Source organism: Hyperoodon ampullatus, assembly GCF_949752795.1.
Source record: "Hyperoodon ampullatus genome assembly, chromosome: X".
NCBI classification, from domain to species: domain Eukaryota; kingdom Metazoa; phylum Chordata; class Mammalia; order Artiodactyla; family Ziphiidae; genus Hyperoodon; species Hyperoodon ampullatus.
In genome coordinates, this window is record NC_136913.1 from 124,504,000 (window position 1) to 124,525,562 (window position 21,563).

A 21,563-nucleotide genomic window follows, 5' to 3' on the forward strand; every position below is an offset into this window, starting at 1 on the left:
CATAAGTCTTGCTCTTTTACTCTTTAGTGAAGTATAGGAACTGGATCAGGAGAGAGAATCCAGTACTACTATAACACTGAAAAGAAGTATAATGATACTATAATGAGAGTCAGAGCAAGTCAGATGAATACCTGATACTATAATGATACCATAATTCTTTGATACCTTTTGGGAATTATGACAATTTTCCTCCTTTGTTTAACTCAGTCTTACAAAAGCATTAAATCCAGAAGTATATAAAATATGCAAATGTCTTGCATAGTAAAATATTTAGTTGTTTTACATGATTCCAAAAAATCAAGGTAATAAAAGGTCAGACAAACATTTTTATCATAAGAAGGTAAATGTGATTTGATAGATATCACTATTTTTTGCTGATATAACTTGTGGTTGGAGTGAAAAAAGTTTTCTGAGAGAAAGTTAGGGAAGTATTCATTTGTATTTAGAATTCTACACACATGAGAGGGAAACTTGGTGGGGATAGTTTCAATAAGAATAAAATATAAAGCAAGACTGATTTTGGTGTTTGAGGATACAAAAATGGAAATTTCTTTATGGTCACAGATGTCAAAATATTCTGTGAAATATAATACACTAATGATGGGAGATATCTACTGAAGCATTTATCAGCTAAGAGAGAGTCAGATAATTGAATTATTGACTTGTTCAAAAGGTAATAAAAATGGAATTTCACCATCCAAGTCTGAATTCTGACCAAGAAGTACAGCTTAGATATTTGGAACTAACAAAAATAAAGCATTATTTTATTACATTTTATGACATTAAATGAAGGAGGGCAACCAACTATTGCTGGATTTACTCACATATTTTAGAAATTTTTATTGAGCAATTACTCTATGATAGGCAATGTTCTAGGTGCTGGGGACATATTAGTGTCTAAAACAAAGAAGAATTCCTGCCCTCTTGGCACTGAGGTTGTAACTGGGGGCTCAATAAAAACACAAATAATTAAATAATTTAGCTGGTAAAATGGTGGCAAGTGCCATGGAGAAAAAATAAGACTGTAAAAGAGGAATGAGGAATACCAGATTGGAGACTATAATTATTAAAATGGTAATCAAGAAGAGCCTCGGAGACAAGGTGATTGTTTTTTTACTTTAACATTCATTTAATCAAACTAAAGGAAACACATATATTAAGAGAGTTTCACTAAGAGTAGTAGAGTAGGTAGGCTCACAGTTTCTCTCTAAAGTCAATAGCTCTTTGGCTTCACAGAAATGATGGGCAGGGCGGGGGGTGGTGTCGATGGATCCTAAACCAGGAGGACAGGTTGCCACATTAACAGCCCAAATGAGTTTTCGAGGAGTTTGGGGGGCTTCAAAATTTGTCCTCTTCATATGCTCATGTAAACAATCTCAAGTATTATGAGCTACAGTTCAACAAAGCCTCTGACAGAATTGGTTACCAGAGATGGGCAAGCCTGGTTGGTCCCACAGAAGGAGCTGGCATCTGGACCAAGCTGGTCGTCCCTGACCCCAGGAAAGAGCTGCTCAGTTCTCTGAGCTTTTTTGCAGGGGCAAACGCCCTGGGAAACGCCCCCCTTGGTGGAGGTACAGGAAGTTACAGGCCACATATATTATGGGGAAAAGCACGGCTTGGTTTTCCAGGTTCATTACCTCTAGCTCTTGATCATCTCTCAGGGAAAGCATCTGGTATTTGCTCTTCCTGAAAACGGCTCTCCCATCCCTGTCCAAGGAGAACAGGCGCAGGTGGAACGCGAGCTTTCCCTGCCCGAGTAGGCTGACCCCAAAGCTGTGGTACTTTTTCCGTGCGCTGCACCGGAAAATGATGCGCTGGTTGGCGTAGCACAGCACCAGGTCCCAGCTGAAGTTGAAGCCTTCCCACCGCCAGCTGCACTGTTTGTCCCTGTGGAGCTGGCCCCCGCACCGCATGCTGTTCCCCTGGGGGTCAGACACATAGACATCCACGGGCCAGAGCTCTCTGGTCTGCTCAACCCAAAGGGGGCCAAGCCAATGCTCTTTGTACAGTGGACACAACCAAGAGGTAGGGATCAGCGCATCCTGGTGGATGACAAGTGCTGACGTCGGGTCGCAGATTATGTAGGCAAGCCGCAGCTGCTGGAACACTGGCACGAAGGCTCTGCCCTGCTCTGTCTCCAGGAAAGGGGTGCCCTCCGAATCCCACCTGTAACTGGCAAACCATGAGTTGGTGTCAGGCAATAGGGCCCTGCGCAGGCCCCTCCATGTTGGCTGCAGCTGCAAGAACATCCACATTTTCAGCATGGTGTACACGTCCATCTCCACCCCCATCACCAAGAGCTGTGAAGAGGCAACGACCTCTCTCATGAGATCCAGGCTGACTTCTCGCAACAGCCCCTCACTACACTGGGTCATCATGTTGTCCAGCAGCCACTGAAGACACATAATCCTGATGTTCTGGAGTCCGTAGCTTTCAGCAGAGTAGTAGTAGCTGCACACGGTCTGGGCACTGACAGTCTCCTTCATGACCTCCCCACACCGCTGAATCACCTTGTCCAGCTGCAGCATGCTGGCTGTGGCCAGGATGGCGATGACTCGACCGGGTGGGATGAAAATGGAGCCTCGGTACAGGTAACCTAAAGCCTCGTGCAGTGCCTCGCGATCAATGTTCTCGTCAGGCATCTGTATCTCTATAGTATCCATGTTTGTCTCCCGCCAAGCACCACTGAACATGCTAGCAAAGTAGCCTGACTGGCACAAGTGGACCCTATGCAAGTTCCACTCCTCCCCCAGTGAGCGGATCCGCACATCGCTCTCTTCTCCTCTCAGGAAGAGTGCCTCATAAACGGACCATGAACGATCTTTAGCATGTTTCCGGCGGGGCTCTTTTGTGAGCGGCTCCCCTGGGCCTGTCTTCCGCTTGCGGCTCCCCTGACTGGCGGCGGGTCTGGCCTCTTCACTCTCGTTCCCTTCCTCTCTCTCTGCCGCTACTGCCTCCTCAGCCTCCTCCTCCCCGCCACTGGCACCTGGCTCCTCTGGGGCACGCCCCCACCAGTGCCATGGCATCCGACTGCTTCGTGCTCCCATGGCCTATACCTCAGTGGTGCAGTGAACAAGCTTCCTCTCCAGGCGCCGTTGCCGCGGGCACGAGCTCAGCCCAGAGTGCTGCTGGGTACAGATGACGTTTGCTCTAACGATCTCTCGAGAGGACGCCACGCTAAGCCACACCCACTAGGCCCCACCCCGCCGGATAAGGGCACTCCGTACCAGGGATTCCACTCTGTTTATCTTTCCCTCCTGGGATGATTGCTCTCAGGCTCCCTTCATAGGATGATGGTGGAACAGAGGCCTTTGTGTGCGAATTTTACCCATTAATTTCAAGAACACAATTCGCTCTTGCCCATCTAAAACAGTTAGTGATTATTCCTTTATGGAGAATTACATCTTGGTACCAGCTCTGTCCTCTAGGCACCTTAATTGCCATAATTAACTTCTTTATTTATTTATTTATTTTTAATTTAATTAAAAATAAATAAATAAATATCCCTATCCCACCCCTCTAGATGGACACAAAGCACCCAGCTGATCTCCCTGTGCTGTGTGGCTGCTTCTCACTAGCTATCTATTTTACATTTGGTAGTGTATATATGCAAGTAAGACATTTCTGAGTATCTAAACTCTTTATAGGAGTTGAAGGCTCTATATGCAGATAAATTATCAAGGTTAAAAACAATATCCAATTTTACCCTTGAGAAGCTGTAGAATATTAGAGAAAAACCAGGAGACTGGGGATGAACACCTACTTCTCCCCTTATTAAAAAGGGGAAAATGGTGGAATATGGAAAACAGAGATCAATAAGTGTGAGAACAATCTGTGGCAAGATTTCAGAATGAATTATTCAACATACATATGGGTAAGTGTAGCTAATCTACCATAGCAGTTAAGAGCATGGATGCTGCTGGCTGTCTGGGTTCTAACCCCTGCTCTAAAATGATGATAATAATAGTACCTGTCTTATAGGGTTGTTGTGAAGATTAAATGAATTAATATAAAATGCTTAAAACAGTGCCTTGTATATAGAAAGTGCTATGTACTTTTATATAATAATAACAATAATAATATATTTAGAAAGCACTTGGAGAAAGTGATGTTCACGAAAAATAAGTCTGGGCTAACTAAGAACAATTCATCCAAACTAGCTGTGCTTTCTTTTTAATAACATTATGAGTTTGTTAAAGAGGAAAATGCTAATTCACAGGGCATTTGACCAAATGCCTCATTTCATCCTAAGGCCTGGACCAATGGTAGAAGAAGTGGATATGGAGGTGGCCAGCAATCAGATGAAATGGAAGGAACATGGGTGTCTGAATCAGACAGATTTAGATTCAAAGCCTGAATCTGTAACTTCTCAGTGAAATATTGAGTAAATTATATAAACTCTTTGACAGTCAACTCTATTGTGTGTAAAACGGGGAAAATCATATCTACCTTGCAGGACAATTGTATGGATCTGGTGTTTGTGGATGCTGCGTCCATTGGGATTTGGGGTGGGGTAATTGCAATAGCTCCTTTCATCCCTACATTGTTTTGATTGCAGGCTTTTTGTTACATCATCTGTACTGAATGACTTGACTTTGAAACGTGTACCTCATTATATATAATAATTTCTATTAATAAGTTATTTAGAAACCTTTTTTGAGCCTATTATCTGTGTAACTTTCCCTCTTTTCACCCAGAGATCTCTATACTGAAGTAAATCTAAAAAAGACACAGACCCTTTAACTGGTCACAATCCCCTGACTCTTTTTCCGGTGATAATAAAAAGACCATTTTACATAGAAATTACTCCAAGCAAATAATGTACGATAGTTGGATAATTATAGTGAGAAGCAAATTGAAAAGTCAGTTTTCATAATTAGTCTCTGATATGTTGTGGCTCAAAGATTTTCATGCAATAGCGAACTTTGTATGTGGCAAGACTTATTAAGTTGATATCCTCTTAATCAACATCATACATCAGGCGCTTTCAAATTAACACAAGTTGAAATAGTTCAAAGAAGCTTTTACATTTGATATCATTAATTTAATTGAATCTTTAAGTACTTATTACTAGGTCATAGATAAGATCATTTGTGCTTGGAATATGTAAGAGACAAGAGACATCTACTTGATATTTTTCAGTGCCATGACCTCCGATACATGCCAGCCATTGCTGGTCACCTATGATACCAGCAGGGCTATGACGGGGAGGAGTCCTCACTGTAGATTCAACATAGATAGTTTTCATTTGAATGTGTCATATATAACTTTGATATGGTCAGTCAAAAGCATAGAACTCTAAAGAACTGTTACGAACGTTCAGATCTTTCAAGACTAAACTGAGCCTGCTGCTGAGAGGGAAAGGATAAATATTTTTGACCCCCTTTAGGCCTGGAATAGCCTCATTGTTTCTGTCTCCACTGTGTCCCAATAGGTACCTGTATATAGAGCAATTGAAGGAAAAGAAAGTTGGGCTCTGATTTCTTGGTGCAGATGTTCATACTTTGTCAATTTTTTCTATCCCTTACTTCTTCCATCGGTACTACCTCTATATAGTTATTATCCACGTCTGCCATGCCTTCACTCATCTTACCCTTCACATTCTCAACTACAGTCATACCAGTTAGCAGTTCTCAAAATAAACCACGTTCTTTCGTTCTGCTCCTCTGTTTATGCTGTTCAGTCTACCTGAAAGTCTCTCCCCTCTTCTTCCCCTTCTTCTCCTCCCCCTCCCTTTCCCCCTCCTCCTCCTGTCCCTTGCCCCTCCACTCCCCCTCCCCTCCTTCTCTTGCTACCCTTCCTAAAGGTAGCTTCATGATTTGGCACAAGCATCCTCTTCTCTGGGGAAGTTTCTTGACACTACCTGGTCCAGCCTGAGTTTGGTGTCCCTCTCTCATTCACAGGAATGAGAACATCTGTCTGTCCTAATCATCATATTGCACACTAAATATTTTCATTCACACATAAAGCATCCTAGGACTTGTACCAATTCTTAAATACCATGTCATTCCACCACAAAAATATGTACTCTCTGACACGAGGAAAACAGCTAAATCAAGAAGGGTATACTGGGCAGATGGCTAGACTGACTTACTAGGTAAGCAATGTGTCCCTTTACATAAGCTTTGCAATATATTAAGTCAAATCCTGGCTTCAGCAAAATTATACACATGATAGATACAAGGAAGGATAGTAATAAGGCTTTTTGGTTGATAAACTACGTAATTTTGAGCTACATTATTGAAGTAACCCCTCCACTTGGAACAGGGCAAAGGGAGTAAACAGGATAACAGAAGGTTTGGAGAGAAAATAAGTAAAAGCAACCTTAGGAGAAAAAAAATGAATCTACAGCCAGGTGTTGAAACAAGTAATACACATCTGCACATCCATTTATAAATGATTGTATAAATAAAATGAAGAAAACTACTCTTGATACCCTATGAGTGGTATGTCATCGTGCTCAGGAATTCGTGGCAGGCACACCACTGTTGTCAGCTACTTGAGTCCTTTTCAGAAACAGTATTGAATCTCTCATTTCCACAGGCTCACGTTCATTGGAGGACCAGGGATATTTCTGTTCCGGCTGCCGGACTCTGGCTTTGTTCAGAATAAGAAGTATAGGGGAAATTGGAGTTGCCTGAATTACTCTAAATGCTGTTGATGTTACAACCACATACAATTTCCCTCACAGCTGTGGGGAACTCAATCCTCTGGGAATTCCCTCTAGTGTGAGAAATATGCCTGTAAGGTAATAACATATGCAAAACTGAGTGAATTTTAACTGGGATTTCTGCCGACTAGGTGTCCCCAGGTTCTCTGGCCCTGTGCAGTTACCTTTCCCTTGAATATTTAAAAATGTTGCACTCACTTATGGAGGAAAACAAAGGCTCCATCCCACCCCTGATACCTCAGAGGGCTTACATAGATTGAATTCTTTGTCTTACCTGTATCTTGTTTCTTGTGGCTATTCCCTTCTATCCACTCTATATTGATCTAGACATGTAACCTAATTAGAATTGTAAGATTTAGCAACTTTTAAAAAAATCCAGTTAAATTTGAATTTCATCAAGTCAAATTTAAGTGAGCATCCTGTATTTGATCTGGCAACTCTGAACTTATCATCTTTTCCTTAATTTACCTAAAACACCTCTCTCTCAGAGGCAAGTGTGCCTAGGATATAGGAGATTCATGGGTAGCAGAGGCAAAGTTACAAAAAGCAAAGAAGTTTACTTAAATAGGAATGTATAATTCTAGATTTTAAGTCCCGTGGTCATTCTCATCACAAGGACCCTTACACTGGTTGACTCTTCCTCAGGATTCTTGTCCTCCTGTCATGTTGCTAAACCCTCTCTGTCCCTCTTTCTCCTTTTGATTATTAGCACTTTCACCCTGTCATTTTTAAATTGTTCCAGAACAAAAACAGTCCCTCCCATTTTATTAAATGGGATGTTTTGGCTTTTTAAATTTGTCTCGCTGTAGCCCATTCCTAAAGTGCCCTAAGGTGGCCGAGGCGGGGGGCGGGGGTTTACTTTTACACATTCAGTAACCATCAAATTATTTTCCCAAATAAAAACCATACTCTCCTAAGAAGATACCAGCTGGTCAGCTTTAAAAATATAGTTTTTTCTCTTCTCTATTATATAATTAAACAACAAATGAAGGAAAGGGGAACATGATGTGTACAGAGTGTAGGATGAGCAATGAAACTGAGCAAGTCTTCACATCAAAACTGCTAAGTCAGTCTGAGCTAAGCATTGAAGGAGCAGTAGACCCTTCCTGAGTACGGAGTGGAGGAGTGATTTACTAAGTAGGGTTTTTAAAAAAATTGTATTGAGTTCTTCTCATGGGCATGGATCAAAGTTGCCAGAAAGCTACTATTCTTTCTACTTCACTTTGCTCATGTTGTATATGAAGTGTGTATTTAAAATATCCTTGACTGACTCAAAGAAAGAAAGAAATTGAAGAGAATTAAAAATCAAAGCCATGAAATAAAGTGTGGCAACTTTGCTCTTGTGTGTGAAAGCAGGGTCTCAAGGCCATGCTATTCTAGCACAAAGAATCTTAGTTCAAATTCCTTGGGGGAGGGGAGTCTTTTTCTTTGGATGAAGATGTGCTCTCAATTACATAGGTAGATATGGCAACATTGAACAGCCAAAGTTGATTCCAGATTGTTGAATTCAATAATATGGAGTCAATAGTATAGATTTAAGCTGAATTCATAGTTCTACAATTTATGTGAAAATCATGTCTTGAAGGGAACACTGTGAAAGCTTTGAGACCAATGTGGATTTTTATGTCTGAAGGATTCCAGGATTGGTAACCTGAAAAGTTCCCCTACTAGCCACCAGTCAATCCAATTGGACAAAGGTTCCTCAAACAATCTTCCTCCTGCCTGCACACAAGAGATGGCTATCAGTTTATTCTGCTTTGGTGTCCTGAATACTTAGAACAAAATTAAGCCTTGAAAATCCTATAAAAATACAGAGATAGATAGTACATGGAAATCCCTAATAAATGAGCTTCATACGAAAACCCATTTACCAGCTGTGTCTGATCCAAATTCAGCTCCAAAGGTAATCTGGAATCACATTAGTTATTTTTATTCCATTCGTGACATATTAGAGATATAAACACACTGTCTCTCCTGTATATTAGAGTTTTAAACTTGTATTTGCTATAATAAAGTTACCTCAAAATGTGAATTTTACAACAAATAATTAAAATATATTAAACTAGATAAAGCAACCATGATAAAAGAAAATCAGTAATATGCTAGTTCCAAGAGATTTTTTTTACTGCCTTGAGGACACCAGAATTTTAATTTTAGCTTCACAGGAGATGGGAAAACTGATCAACAACATGCCCCTCTGCCTATTCCCTTTGATTTCTCGTTCCACAAGATGAATTCTTGTGGGTGCGAGAGATTTATTTCACTGGTGTTCTCTGAGCATTGACTCAGTGCTGGGCTTGTCCTGGGTATTGGAGTCACAGAGATGAATGCCAGGCCTCCTTCCTTTGGGAACTCCCAGTCTATTGAGGGAAATAGACATGTAAACAGGCAGTTGCAATATTATGGTAAAGAAATGACCAAAATATGTATGGGAGTGATAGGCAAAGTACATTTGATCATACATGTAGAAAAGCAGGGATGCTTAAAAAAATTAGATTCTGAATCTGTTCTGGTGAGGAACCTGTTTCCTTTGTCCTTAACGACTGATATGGGCCATTAAAATGTTGGTAAGCCTCTGGCAGAGAATAAGGAGATTGAAGAGTGTGGTTTTCCTTTTTTCTCTCCAATTTATGATCGCACATTGTGGTGTAGGAAGGAAGGAAAGTCAGGGTGTTGGACAGTATATAGGACGTACTGCTCACCTAGAACTGGGGTTAGGAAAGCTTCACAAAGGAAGTGAGAGCCAAGTTGAGATGTGATAGAAAGGAGGCAAAAGAAATAGAGAATCAGGGGAGACATCCTGGGAAAAAGACATGGTATAGATGAGGCACAGTACAAGGAACTAGGATGCCATGCTCGGGAAACCAAAACAGGTCAGTTATTACTGGCTCATGACATGGAAAGATGATGCTGGAGAGATAAGCAAAGGCCAGAGTTTGGAAGGCCTTAGGTACCTCCCATGTAGGCCAGGCCAAAGCTTAGACTTTTTCCTGTAAGTCAGGGGTTAGCAAACATTTTTTGCCAGATAGGAAATATGGCTTGGCTGGCCATACTTTCTCTGTTGCAAATACTAATTTCTTTCTCAATTTTGCCTTTGTAAGCAAAAGCAGCAATAAATAATATGTAAATGAATGGTCATGGCTGTGTTCCAATAGAATCTTATTGACAAAAAAGGCAGTGGGCTAGATTTGACCCAAGGGCCAGAGTTTGCCCAACCTTGATACTAGTGATAAGCAGTGGCGTGCCATTTACATATGAGATGGAAGTTGGTAGTATTTTAATAAGGTTCTCTGGCGAATCTGACATAAATTTAGGTTTAGGAAAAAAAGATGCTTCAGTCTGAGCTGTACATCAGAGCTGCTCCACAGAATTTTCTGTGATAATAGCAATGTTCTGTATCTGCGTTATCCAATGCAGAAGCCCCTAGCTAAATTCTTGAAATGAAGCAAAGTGTGACAAAGAACTGAATTACAAATTTAATCTAAATTTAAATAGTTACATGTGGTTAGTGGTTGCCCTATTGGACAGCACAGTTCTAGGCTTTGGCCAATACTTGGATTTAGACTCAATTTCAAGTAGAAGCACAAAACAAAGATCTATGCTAGGATGTACCTATCCACGTGGTATGGGGCATCAGCAGTATATCTAGAAAAGATTGCAAAGCAGGCTCTGAGAACACCTTAAAATCATTCAATTCCATTCCTTATTTTTTTTTCATTCTATCTTGCCTGTTAGGATCCTTTGCCTAATTTTCTACTGAGTTTTTAAGCTTTCTTTCATTTATTTACATGGACTTTGCATACAGTAAGGAGATGAGCGTTTTATAATGTGAGTTGCAAATCTTTAAAACTATATGTTTTTACTATTTTAAAACTTCTTTTGAGTTTTACGGTGTTACTTTTCATGGAATTTTAAAAATACGGTCTTTTAAAAAGATTTTTCTTTGATGACTTCAGGTATTGTGTTACTCTTTTAAGCCTTTTCTATCCAGCAATTATTGGGAAAAAAAGAAAAAAACATTCCATAGCTTTTTCTAGAATTGTTATGGTTTGATTATTTACTTTTAAATATTTGCTCCATGTGAAATTTATTTATTTTTGTTTAAAGTGTGAGGTTAGAGATTTGACTTAATTTTTTTCCAGATACCAAACCATTTATTGAATAATTGACATTTACCCACAAACAGGGTATTGTATCATAAAGAGTCTCTTGTATGTACTTTCATACCTAGCTCGATTTTTTACTCTACATTATTGATCTATCTATTCGTGAATCAGGGCCATACTCTTTAAATTAGTAAAGGCTTATAATGTGTTTGAATATTAAGGTTAGTCGTCATCCTACTCGCCCTCTTTCTTCTTCTTTTTTTATTTTGTTTTTCTATATGGATTTTATTTTTTGTTTTAACATCATTATTGAAGTATAATTGCTTTACAATGGTGTGTTAGTTTCTGCTTTATAACAAAGTGAATCAGCTACACATATACATATATCCCCATATCTCCTGCCTCTTGTGTCTCCCTCCCACCTTCCCTATCCCACCCCTCTAGGTGGTTACAAAGCACCGAGCTGATTTCCCTGTGCTATGCATCTGCTTCCCACTAGCTATCTGTTTTACATTTGGTAGTATATATAAGTTCACGCCACTCTGTCACTTCGTCCCAGCTTACGCTTCCCCCTCCCCGTGTCCTCAGGTGCATTCTCTACATCTGTGTCTTATTCCTGTCCTGCCCCAAGGTTCTTGGGAACGTTTTCATTTTAGATTCCATATATATGTGTTAGCATACAGTATTTATTTTTCTCTTTCTGACTTACTTCACTCTGTATGACAGTCTCTAGGTCCATGCACCACACTACAAATAACTCAGTGGTGTTTCTTCTTATGGCTGAGTAATATTCCATTGTATATATGTGCCACATCTTTATCCATTCATCTGTCAGTGGACACTTAGGTTGCTTCCATGTCCTGGCTGTTGTAAATAGTGCTTCAGTGAACATTGTGGTACATGATTCTTTTTGAATTTTGGTTTTCTCAGGGTATATGCCCAGTAGTGGGATTGCTGGGTCATATGATAGTTCTATTTTTAGTTTTTTAAGGAACCTCCATACTGTTCTCCATAGTGGCTGTATCAATTTACATTCCCACTAACAGTGCAAGAGGGTTCCCTTTTCTCCACACCTTCTCCAGCACTTACTGTTTGTAGATTTTTTGATGATGGCCATTCTGAGGGGTGTGAGGTGATAACTCATTGTAGATTTGATTTGCATTTCTCTAATGATTAGTGATGTTGAGCATTCTTTCATTGGTTTATTGGCAATCTGTATATTTTCTTTGGAGAAATGTCTATTTAGGTCTTCTTCCCATTTTTGGATTGGGTTGTTTGTCTTTTAGATATTGAGCTGCATGGGCTGCTTGTAATTTTTTGGAGATTAATCCTTTGTCACTTGCTTCATTTGCAAATATTTTCTCCTATTCTGAGGGTTATCTTTTCATCTCGTTTATGGTTTCCTTTGCTGTGCAAAATCTTTTACGTTTCATTAGGTCCCATTTGTTTTTGTTTTTATTTCCATTTCTCTAGGAGGTGGGTCAAAAGGGATCTTGCTGTGATTTATGTCATAGAGTTTTCTGCCTATGTTTTCCTCTAAGAGTTTGATAGAGTCTGGCCTTACATTTAGGTCTTTAATCCATTTTGAGTTTATTTTTGTGTATGGTGATAGGGAGTATTCTAATTTCATTCTTTTACATGTAGCTGTCCAGTTTTCCCAGCACCACTTATTGAAGAGGCTGTGTTTTCTCCAGTCAATGTGGAATTACTTAGCAGTTAGTCTCTTTTTCCCTGTGCCTTTGTTCTCATCTGTAAAATGAGTCCACAGGTAATCCATATTTCACAGGTTCATTTGAGGATTTCAAAAGAAAATATATGAAATGGCTCTGAAATATAGTAAGAGTTCTTTAAATGATAATGGTTGTTATCCTTATGTCAAGAGTGCTCAGCCATCTCCCAAAGCCTCATCTGTGGACTTGTGTTCAAACCAACCTGAATAGGTCCTCTCTTTGCTATGAAGAATGTGTTTTATTATTGCTCAGATCTGGAAAAAAATATCCCCAGTCCTTGTCAGGTCAAAAGCATTCCTACCAATTCTGAGCACAACTCCTAAATTTTCAGAGGCAGAGTATTTCAAAAGGAGAAGAGATTACAGGAGCACCTAAGTAGACAGTGGAGCATAGTGGTTGAAAGCACATGCATTGCCATCAATTTCATCCCTTCATTAGCTCTGTGATCCTGGACAAGTGACCATTTTTCTGAGCCTAAGTTTCTTCATCTGTAAAATGAAGAGCATAATGGTATTTACCTCATAAGGCTGTTGGAGGCTTACAGGACACCATATTTCTAAAGTGCTTGCCAGTTTCCAACCCATAGCAGGTCTTAGTTCCATCTCTTTCCCACCAGCCCTCATAGCAGAAGAACTTAGAATTGGTCCCAATTCAGTCTCTCCCCAGCCAGAAACACTCCTGCATCAAAGGTAACATATATTAATCCTATACTGTTTCTTTTCTTTCATCCCTTTGGTACTAAAATCACATTCATTTTTTAGATTTATGAAATGCAATAGCACCTAACAGGGTAGCTATTGCTTAGTAAGTGTTTCATAAATATTGGTTGGCTAACTGCTAATGGATTACAAAGGATGAGTACATTTATAACATAAACTGAAGGTTAATGTGGAGTGTGTTAGAACTTAGAAATGTGTAAAGAAATCTAGCTTAAGTGCTATTACCGATAAACTAGGGCCAATTGCCTAGAATGTTCCCTCCATACTCCCACTGCCAAGGATCATCCTGCTTGGCTTCATGTACTGGTGATAACTTACTCTTCCAAGACTGCCTTTCATGTCCATGTGAACCATAGTTACCTGCACAAAAATATGTTCTCTGCTTGGGGGACGGGATGAGAGAGCATGGTTTATCCTGGTATCATGCAGCTCTAGGAGTGTATGAGGGGAAGATGAAATACATAGATAGAGAGAAAGAAAAAGGGGGTTGGAAATATATTTCTAAACAGCAGATATTATGTTAGGGCACAGTCACACAAATTGCCTTTATGGAGATTTAGGAACTAAATCCAACGGGGTTCTGCCTTCAAGGATCAATGTATACAATTGCAGTATACAGTTATATGCAGTTGACTTGAAGTCAGACACACAAAAGTTTGAGCTCTAAATCTGCCATGGCATTTTCACCACTCTAACCTTGATTGTCTCATTTTTTAAACAAAGTTTCTGAGAAAGAACTTTGGACAACGTACTTTAAATATTAACATCATTGAGAACATATAATTTCTAACTTCTATTTATTAACATAGCTCATCCAGCTTTGTGAAAGGGTGGGGCTAGAATCATCCAGTTGTTGAATCTCTGAGATTTCAGTGTGTTCAGGCACCATCTATTCATAACTGGCTTTGAAGCCACTGCTTTCACTTACAGGGATGAGAGGGGCCAGTGCTCACTGCATTTTTTCTCCACTAAGGGGAGGATCTACCTGTACAAGCCATACCTGTCTTGCTGTAGAGACAGGCAACAATGCGGGTCTCTGGCCCCATCCCCAATCAGTTTCCCCCAAACCCCACAAATCCTGAAAAGGAATCTTGTAAAGGTCAATGAGACAGTCAAAAGACAGGTTCTAACTCAGTTATCTCCTTTACTTAGCCTTTGGGATTATATGTACAGATGAACACAAAAGGGATGGTTTAAAAAGGAATATCTGTTAAAGGACAGTCCTGCTCATTAATACAAAAACTAAGAAATAACCTGGCCTTCTGACCTGAGGGGCTACCAACATAATGGTATTTAAATCATGCTGTCATCCTGAATTTCCCAGCCCAGCCTGGCTCCAAAAATGTATTGTTTCCAAGACAGTGCCATATCAAGGCATTCTGGAACTTGAAAAAATTCAAGGGCGTTTTACCCACATAAATAATTTTCTCTAAGAGTTGCAGGTTAAAAGCAAGGAGCCCAGGAATGTCCTTCACAAATGCAGCTGTGTGATTAGTGATTAGAAAAGCCTTGAGGTTGTCTTTGTATTGGGGAGGAGGACATATAGAGGAGATATCATTGTTATAATTCCTAAAACTGGGCTCTCCAATTTGGTAGCCACTAGAAACATATGGCTATTTAAATTAAAAAAAAATGTTCCTCTATCTCACCAGCTCCATTTCAGGTTCTCAACAGCCACATCAGGATGTGGCTGCCATATTGGACAGCACAGACATGCAACTTTTCCATCATCACAGAAAGTCATACTAGAGTATTAGCTCTAATACTACTTCCTTTAAGGAGAATTCCCTAGCCCTCTGTATACAATGACATTTTAGAATTTGTTCAACTCTGCCCTGCACTATAACTGGTTACACAGATATGTCAGCCCTACTATGAATAGAGAGTTATTTGTGCAGGAACCTTTTTTTCCAGTTTTGTTGGGGAATAGTTGGCAAATGAAACTTGAATATACTTAAGGTGTACAAAGTGATGATATGATATACGTATACATTGTGAAATGCTTATCACAGTCAAGGTAATTAACACATCCATTACTTCACGTCATTACCATTTTTTAGCCTGTGGTGAGAACACTTAATATCTACTAATTTAGCAAATTTAAATATATAATACAGTATTATTAACTTTAGACACCATGCTGTACATTAGATCCCCAGAACTTACTAATCTTATAACTGAAAGTTTATATCCTGTGACCACCATTTCCCCATTTCCCCCACCACCTAGCCCCTGGTGATCACCATTGTACTTTGCTTCTGTGAGTTTGACTGTTGTAGATTCCACAAATAAGTGAGATCATGCAAATTTGTTTTCCTGAGTTTGGCTTATTTCACTTAGCGTGATATTCTCCCTGTTCATACAAGTTGCAAATGACAGGATTTCCTTCTTTTCTGTGGCAGAATAATGTGTCCTCTTGCATCTCGTTGTGCTCCTTTGAGATGATTATTTTGAATTCTTTGTCAGGCATTTCATAGATCTCTACATTTTTAGGTTGCTTGCTGGGGCTTTATTAGTTTCCTTTGGTGGTATCACGTTTGCCTGTTTGTGATCTGTGTAGCCTTGCATTGGGGTCTGAGCATTTGATGGGTAAACACCTTTCTCAGTCTTTACGTACTGGTTTCAGCAGGCAGAGACCTTCTCATGCCAGGTTCCTGGGCTGATGGGATAGCCTACAGGATCACAGTCGAGCAGGGTCTGGGCTGGGTAATGTGGATACTGCCGGATATACAATGGGGTCTGTATTTGTCAGGCTTGTTACCAGGGGCTTGGGTGGCTATGGACCCTGTCTGGTCCCTGGGTGAATAGGACTACCTCCAGGATGTTGGTCAGTAGGGCTGGCACTGGGACAAAGGCACTTCAGGGTCTGCAGTTGGGTCTGCACATGACAGGCCTGTTACCAAGTATGCAGATGTGTTTGACTCCTTCCAGGTCCCTTGGTAGAGCTCCTGCTGGGACACTGGGTAGGTCCCTGGGTGATTAGGGCTGCTCCTGGACTACAGCTGAGAGGGACTGTAGCCGAGTTACAGTGCCATTTCAGGATCCTCAGTTGGATTGAGGTTGTGGGCCCACCTCCAAGGACAAGGATACGGAGTCCCTGTGTGGGCAAGCCATTTCCCAGACCACAGCTGGGAGGGGCTGGAGCTGAGTTACAGGGATACTTCAAGATCTTCAGTTGGACCAAGTTTGGCAGGCCCGCTTCTGGGTGCACAGATAATGTTTCTCCTGGTGGGTCCTTGGGCTGATAGGACTGCTCTTGAGCCATGGCTGGAAGGGGGCTGGAACTGAGATGCAGGGCTGCTTCAATATCCACAGTCAAATCAAAGTTGGCAGGCCTGTTACTGGAGGCATAGTCGGCTGTGACTCCTTCCAGGTTCCCTGGTGGATGGTGCCGATAGCAGGACCAAGGCCAAACACGGCTGTAGCCAAGTCCAGGGGGAGACAGGGCTGCTTCTGTATCTGTAGCTGGGACCACGGCTGGTGAGCCTGCTACCTGGTGTGGGCCTGCCTTCTCAAAATGGCCCTGCTCAGTTCTGGGCTCCACTGGTGTTTTATAATCCTCTGCCTGGTTCCTGAAGCTCCCCCAAAGACACTTTTGTCTGTGGATGGCTGCCGAATTGTTGTCGCTGTGGAGGATATGAATGGGGATCTCCTGTTCCACCATCTTGCTGATGTCACTCCAAGAACCTTATTCTTTAGGAGCATCTTCTGTACACACACATGTGTGCAAAATTTAAATCAGTGGCTTCTCCAATTTCAGCATGTAGAGCCTTCTAGAGCCTTCTTTTCCATTGGACCACCCTGGCTGTCTTATGCTTTCTTGGCAGTGCTAGAGTTTGGTAAGATCCTAGGATTTGAGTTTATACCTAAACCATGTGCCCAGAATCAGAAGGCCTGTTAAAACACAAAATTCTGCTTATCATCCCCAGCTCCAGATTTCCTGATGTAATAGGTCTGGAGAAAGTCACAAGAATATGCATTTCTAACAAGTCCAAGGGGTGTGGCTGATGCTGCTGGTCCAGGGACCATACCTTGAGAAACATCAACTTATATCCTAAACCCCAGGCATTGCAACCCAAAAGTGTCCCCTAAATACGGCCTGTCCCAAGCTTCAGCTTTAAAATTGCTAGATCTTTCACTCACTCAGGATGGAGGGACAAAAGGCTTCAAGATTCTTTACTACAATATTGGCCTTTCACTGTTTGATGAAAGAAAGTACTGCTGAATCTTTTGGACAGAAAAGTTGGCTGGAGGAAAAACTCTTTACAAACCTAAACTTTCTCCAAAATGGAGGGTCCTACTTAGATCGGATATGATTTCTTTGCTTCTAACACTTGACCTAAACTACTTACTTAACGGAAACCCCAAACTGGTCTAGCTCTGACTTACTTTGAAGTAATACTTTCTTGTAAACAGTAAATGGTTGGTGTCTGCTTCCAGGATATAATATAGCACCTCAAAACTTATTTTGCATAAATCAGAGGAGACACTCCCTAATATACCCATAAACATTGGCAGAGTAGAAATAAAAGTCAACTTTTTCACTGAGTTACATGCCACTCTCCTGAGTTTCAACCTTTTTTTAATTGAAGTACAGTTGCCTTACTATATTATATTAGTTTCAGGTGTACAGCGTAGTGATCCAGTATTTTTGCAGATTATATTTCATTTGAAGTTTTACAAAATAATGGCTCTATTTCCCTGTGCTGTACAATATATCCTTACTGCTTACTTATTTTATACATAGTAGTTTGTACCTCTTAATCCCATACCTCTATCTTGCTCCTGCCTCCTTACCTCTCCCCACTGGTAACCACTAGTTTGTTCTCTATCTGTGTGAGTCTGCTAATTCGAAAAGATACATGCACCCCAATGTGCATAGCAGCAGTGTTTACAGTAGCCAAGATATGGAAGCAACCTAAGTGTCCATCCACAGATGAATGGATAAAGATGTGGTATATATATACAATAGAATGTTAGTGATAAAAAGAATGAAATTCTGCCATTAGCAACAATGTGGCTGGACCTAGAGAGTATACTGCTGAGTGAAATAAGTCAGACAGAGAAAGACAAATAGTCTGTTATCACTTATATGTGGAATCTAAAAAATAAAACAAATGAATGTATATAATAGAACAGAAACAACTCACAGATATTGAGTTTCAACCTTTGAAAGCTCTCCCAAACCAGTGGTAATAACTGAGAAAGGGTTGCATGCAATACCACAGCATTACACACAACTGAGTATTCCATCATCTGAAGAGTTAGCTTTCTCCATTACCTTGTTATATATTTGACTGATTGTTTTCAGTTAATCGACTAAATTTTTCAATGACTTGGCACTTACAAACACTTGCCAAAGCAAGGGCATATGAAAATAATAGAGGGGAAGGAAATAGCACTTGTTGAGCAACTTCTAAAATGAAGCACAATCCTATAGACAATTTATATCTATCAACTCATAAGACCCTCATGAATGTGCATGGTTGGGATTATTATCCTTTCATCACATATGAGAAAACAGAAACTCTGATGTATTACATGATCAGATCATGTTAATGCAACTAGTAAGTGCTGTAGCATGAAGTGAAATGACGTTTCCCCAATGCCAAATCCCATAATCTTTTCCTCTGTATTGGCATCCCTACAATGTATTCGGTAAAATGGATGTTTCAATGGGGAAAAATGTTTGCTGGCCAAATAGGTTTTGAAAAGGTTGCATATCATGACCTTTATTGAAGATTTCTGATGCTCACAGTATTTTAAGCACCCCGAATAAGACTTTCAGTAAAGAAACTACAGCGCAGGGTTTCCCAAATTTAATTGACAAGAGAACCCTTTATTCCTAAGAAAACAGTTTGAGAAGCACTATTTTATACTAGGCTGCCTGCCTAAATATAGAAAGAATATTTATTTTTAACTCCAATATTCCAAATGAGAGTTAGGAGTAGGTGATGGAGAAAGTTCAGTACCTCTCTCTCATTTCCAAATTCCTTCTTTAATGAATACAGATCTTCAGTTAGATTCAGCGGCCAAGAATTGGACTCTTTACCAGTTAGCGGGGATGCTGTGTTAAAAGGTGATACACATATTTCCCCTGTTCTCTTCTAAATCATCTTTCCTTATGTCTAAAGTGGTCCAGTGAACTAGAGCCTTCTTTTCTATTGGACCACCCTGGCTGTCTTATGCTTTCTTGGCAGTGCTAGAGTTTGGTAAGGTCCTAGGATTTGAGTTTGGACCTAAACCATGTGCCCACATTCCCTGAATCTGTGTTTGGATATAAGCCAGGCTCACCTTACACTGGTAGTTGACTGTCCTTTGCCATTGAACCTCATACATCTGTTTGTCTCAGGGAGCCTGTGGGAGGGGGTGGCCGTGGTGGGGTATTGAATTCTAGTACTCATAGGTACTTAATCTAATAGTCAAAACCCACAGTCTTTTTCGTGAATCTGTTTTGCATTTTAACCCATATCTGTGGAGCTTAAAAAGTCCTTACAAATATTTCCATAATTGGCAAAGTATAGGGGAATAAAAAGAAAAAACAGTCAACTTCTTAAATTACTAATACACTTTTATTCATTCATATAATATATATGGTATTGTATGAAGTATTACATTATATTGCATATAGAATACAAAATAGTGCCCTTGTCCTTGTCGTTCAGGAGTTTATAGGCCAAAACGTCAGATAAAAATACATGAGCGAGGAAAGAAGCAGACCTTTAGTCCTACAGGCCCGATTCAGACATTTCTCCACTCTGTGACCTTGGGCACACTACTTAACCCAGCGGTCCCCAACTTTTTTGGCACCAGGGCCCGTTTTCGCGGAAGACAATTTTTCCATGGACCGCGGTTGCGGGTGGGGTCGGGGGTGGGGATAGTTCAGGCGGTAATGCGAGCGATGCGCGATGCGGAGCGGCAGATGAAGCTCGCCCGCCGCTCACCTCCTGCTGTGCGGCCCGCTTCCTAACAGGCCGAGGACCGGTACCTGTCCGTGGCCCGCGGGTTGGGGACCCCTGACTTAACCTTTCAGATCCTTCGTATCCTCTTTAGTAATGATGAGGTTTAACACTTCTCAGGGTCATTGTGAGAATGAAATGGAGTAACCTCTCTTGTGTTTTGCAGCCGGAAATACGTGCACCCCATGGGCATGAAACAAAAAGCCAACCCAAACTGGGGACAAAGGTCCTCTTGCAAAGTCAAGTTTACTTGAAAATGCGAGGAAATATTTTTTATAATAAAACAAACATGAATATATTAAGAGGTAGAAACAAAAGGTCCACGTGAATTTTGAGGCTAAAATATGAAGCTTCAATCACGTTCTGGTTTGGTAGTGGGCTGCTTCAGGCAGCACTTCCGGGAGCCCTGGGGGGATGTGCTTTCCCTCACCTCTACTTTATGGGTATTTCAGTGGGAAAAAAATTCTGAGAGGCACTGAAATTTATGAAAGGTTTACTAATCTATAAACATGTCACAATGTTGTTATTATTCATATTCAAAGCAGCAGCAAATAAGTGCAAAAGGAGACTGAAATGGCATGTAGGTGCTGACAAAGGAAAGCAGCAGTGTGACGGCAGGCTGACCACAGCAGAGTTCACGGGAGATGGCGCTTGAGACACTGGGAGGGGACAGGTGCTTTCCTGTCATTTCTGTAGAGCAGCGGCTCTCAAACTTGAGTGCGCATCAGTACACCCAGAGGGCTTGTTAAAACACACATTTCAGGGCCACAGCCCCAGAGCCTCTGATTTCCTAGGTCTGGGGTAGGGTCAGAGTATTTGCTTTTCTAGCAAATATCCAGGTGATGTGTAGGCTGTTGGTTCAAAAAGAACCGCTGCTTTTGAACAATGTTTCCTAATTCTAGCAACTTAAAAATGAATATTGATGTTAGCCCCCCCTTTCCTACTTAATTGGTCATATTATGAGCGTTAAGAATATTTCAAGGTGTTTCTACTCAGCTGGAGGAGTTATGACAACCATTCCGTCCAGTTTGCCCAGGACTGAGTTGTTTCATGAGATGGGGGATTTTCAGTGCTCAAACTGGACAGTCTCACTCAAACTGGGGCAGTTGGCCAAGCTACTGTGGAGTCAAGGTCTAGTAGATAAATAACTTGCTTTACCTATCTTGAGGAGGATGGTGATAAACACAGTTTGTTTTGATGTTCTCTTGCCATTGCTTAGCATAGGAGTGGACACTCTAGAACTAGATGCTTGATTCCACTTAACATTACAGAGGGGAAAAAACATCTTTTTTAGAGTATGAGTATGGCACTTTAGAGACAACACTGTGAAGAATAGAAAGAATGCAAGCATTGGAGTTAGACAGAATTGGACATGGTAG

At 40.7% G+C, this 21,563-nt stretch overlaps 1 protein-coding gene across 1 annotated transcript; it reads right to left on the reverse strand.

The window, feature by feature from the left end:
* Positions 1–1,511: 1,511 nt before the first annotated feature.
* Positions 1,512–16,889, reverse strand: LOC307069826 (germ cell-less protein-like 1; the record flags this gene model as incomplete). The annotated part of the gene is made up of 4 exons (XM_079728135.1): positions 1,512–2,891; positions 13,025–13,184; positions 14,226–14,303; positions 16,126–16,889. The coding sequence occupies 4 exons, from the start codon at positions 16,887–16,889 to the stop codon at positions 1,512–1,514; spliced, it is 2,382 nt and encodes a 793-aa protein (XP_079584261.1).
* Between the last annotated feature and the right edge of the window lie 4,674 nt (positions 16,890–21,563).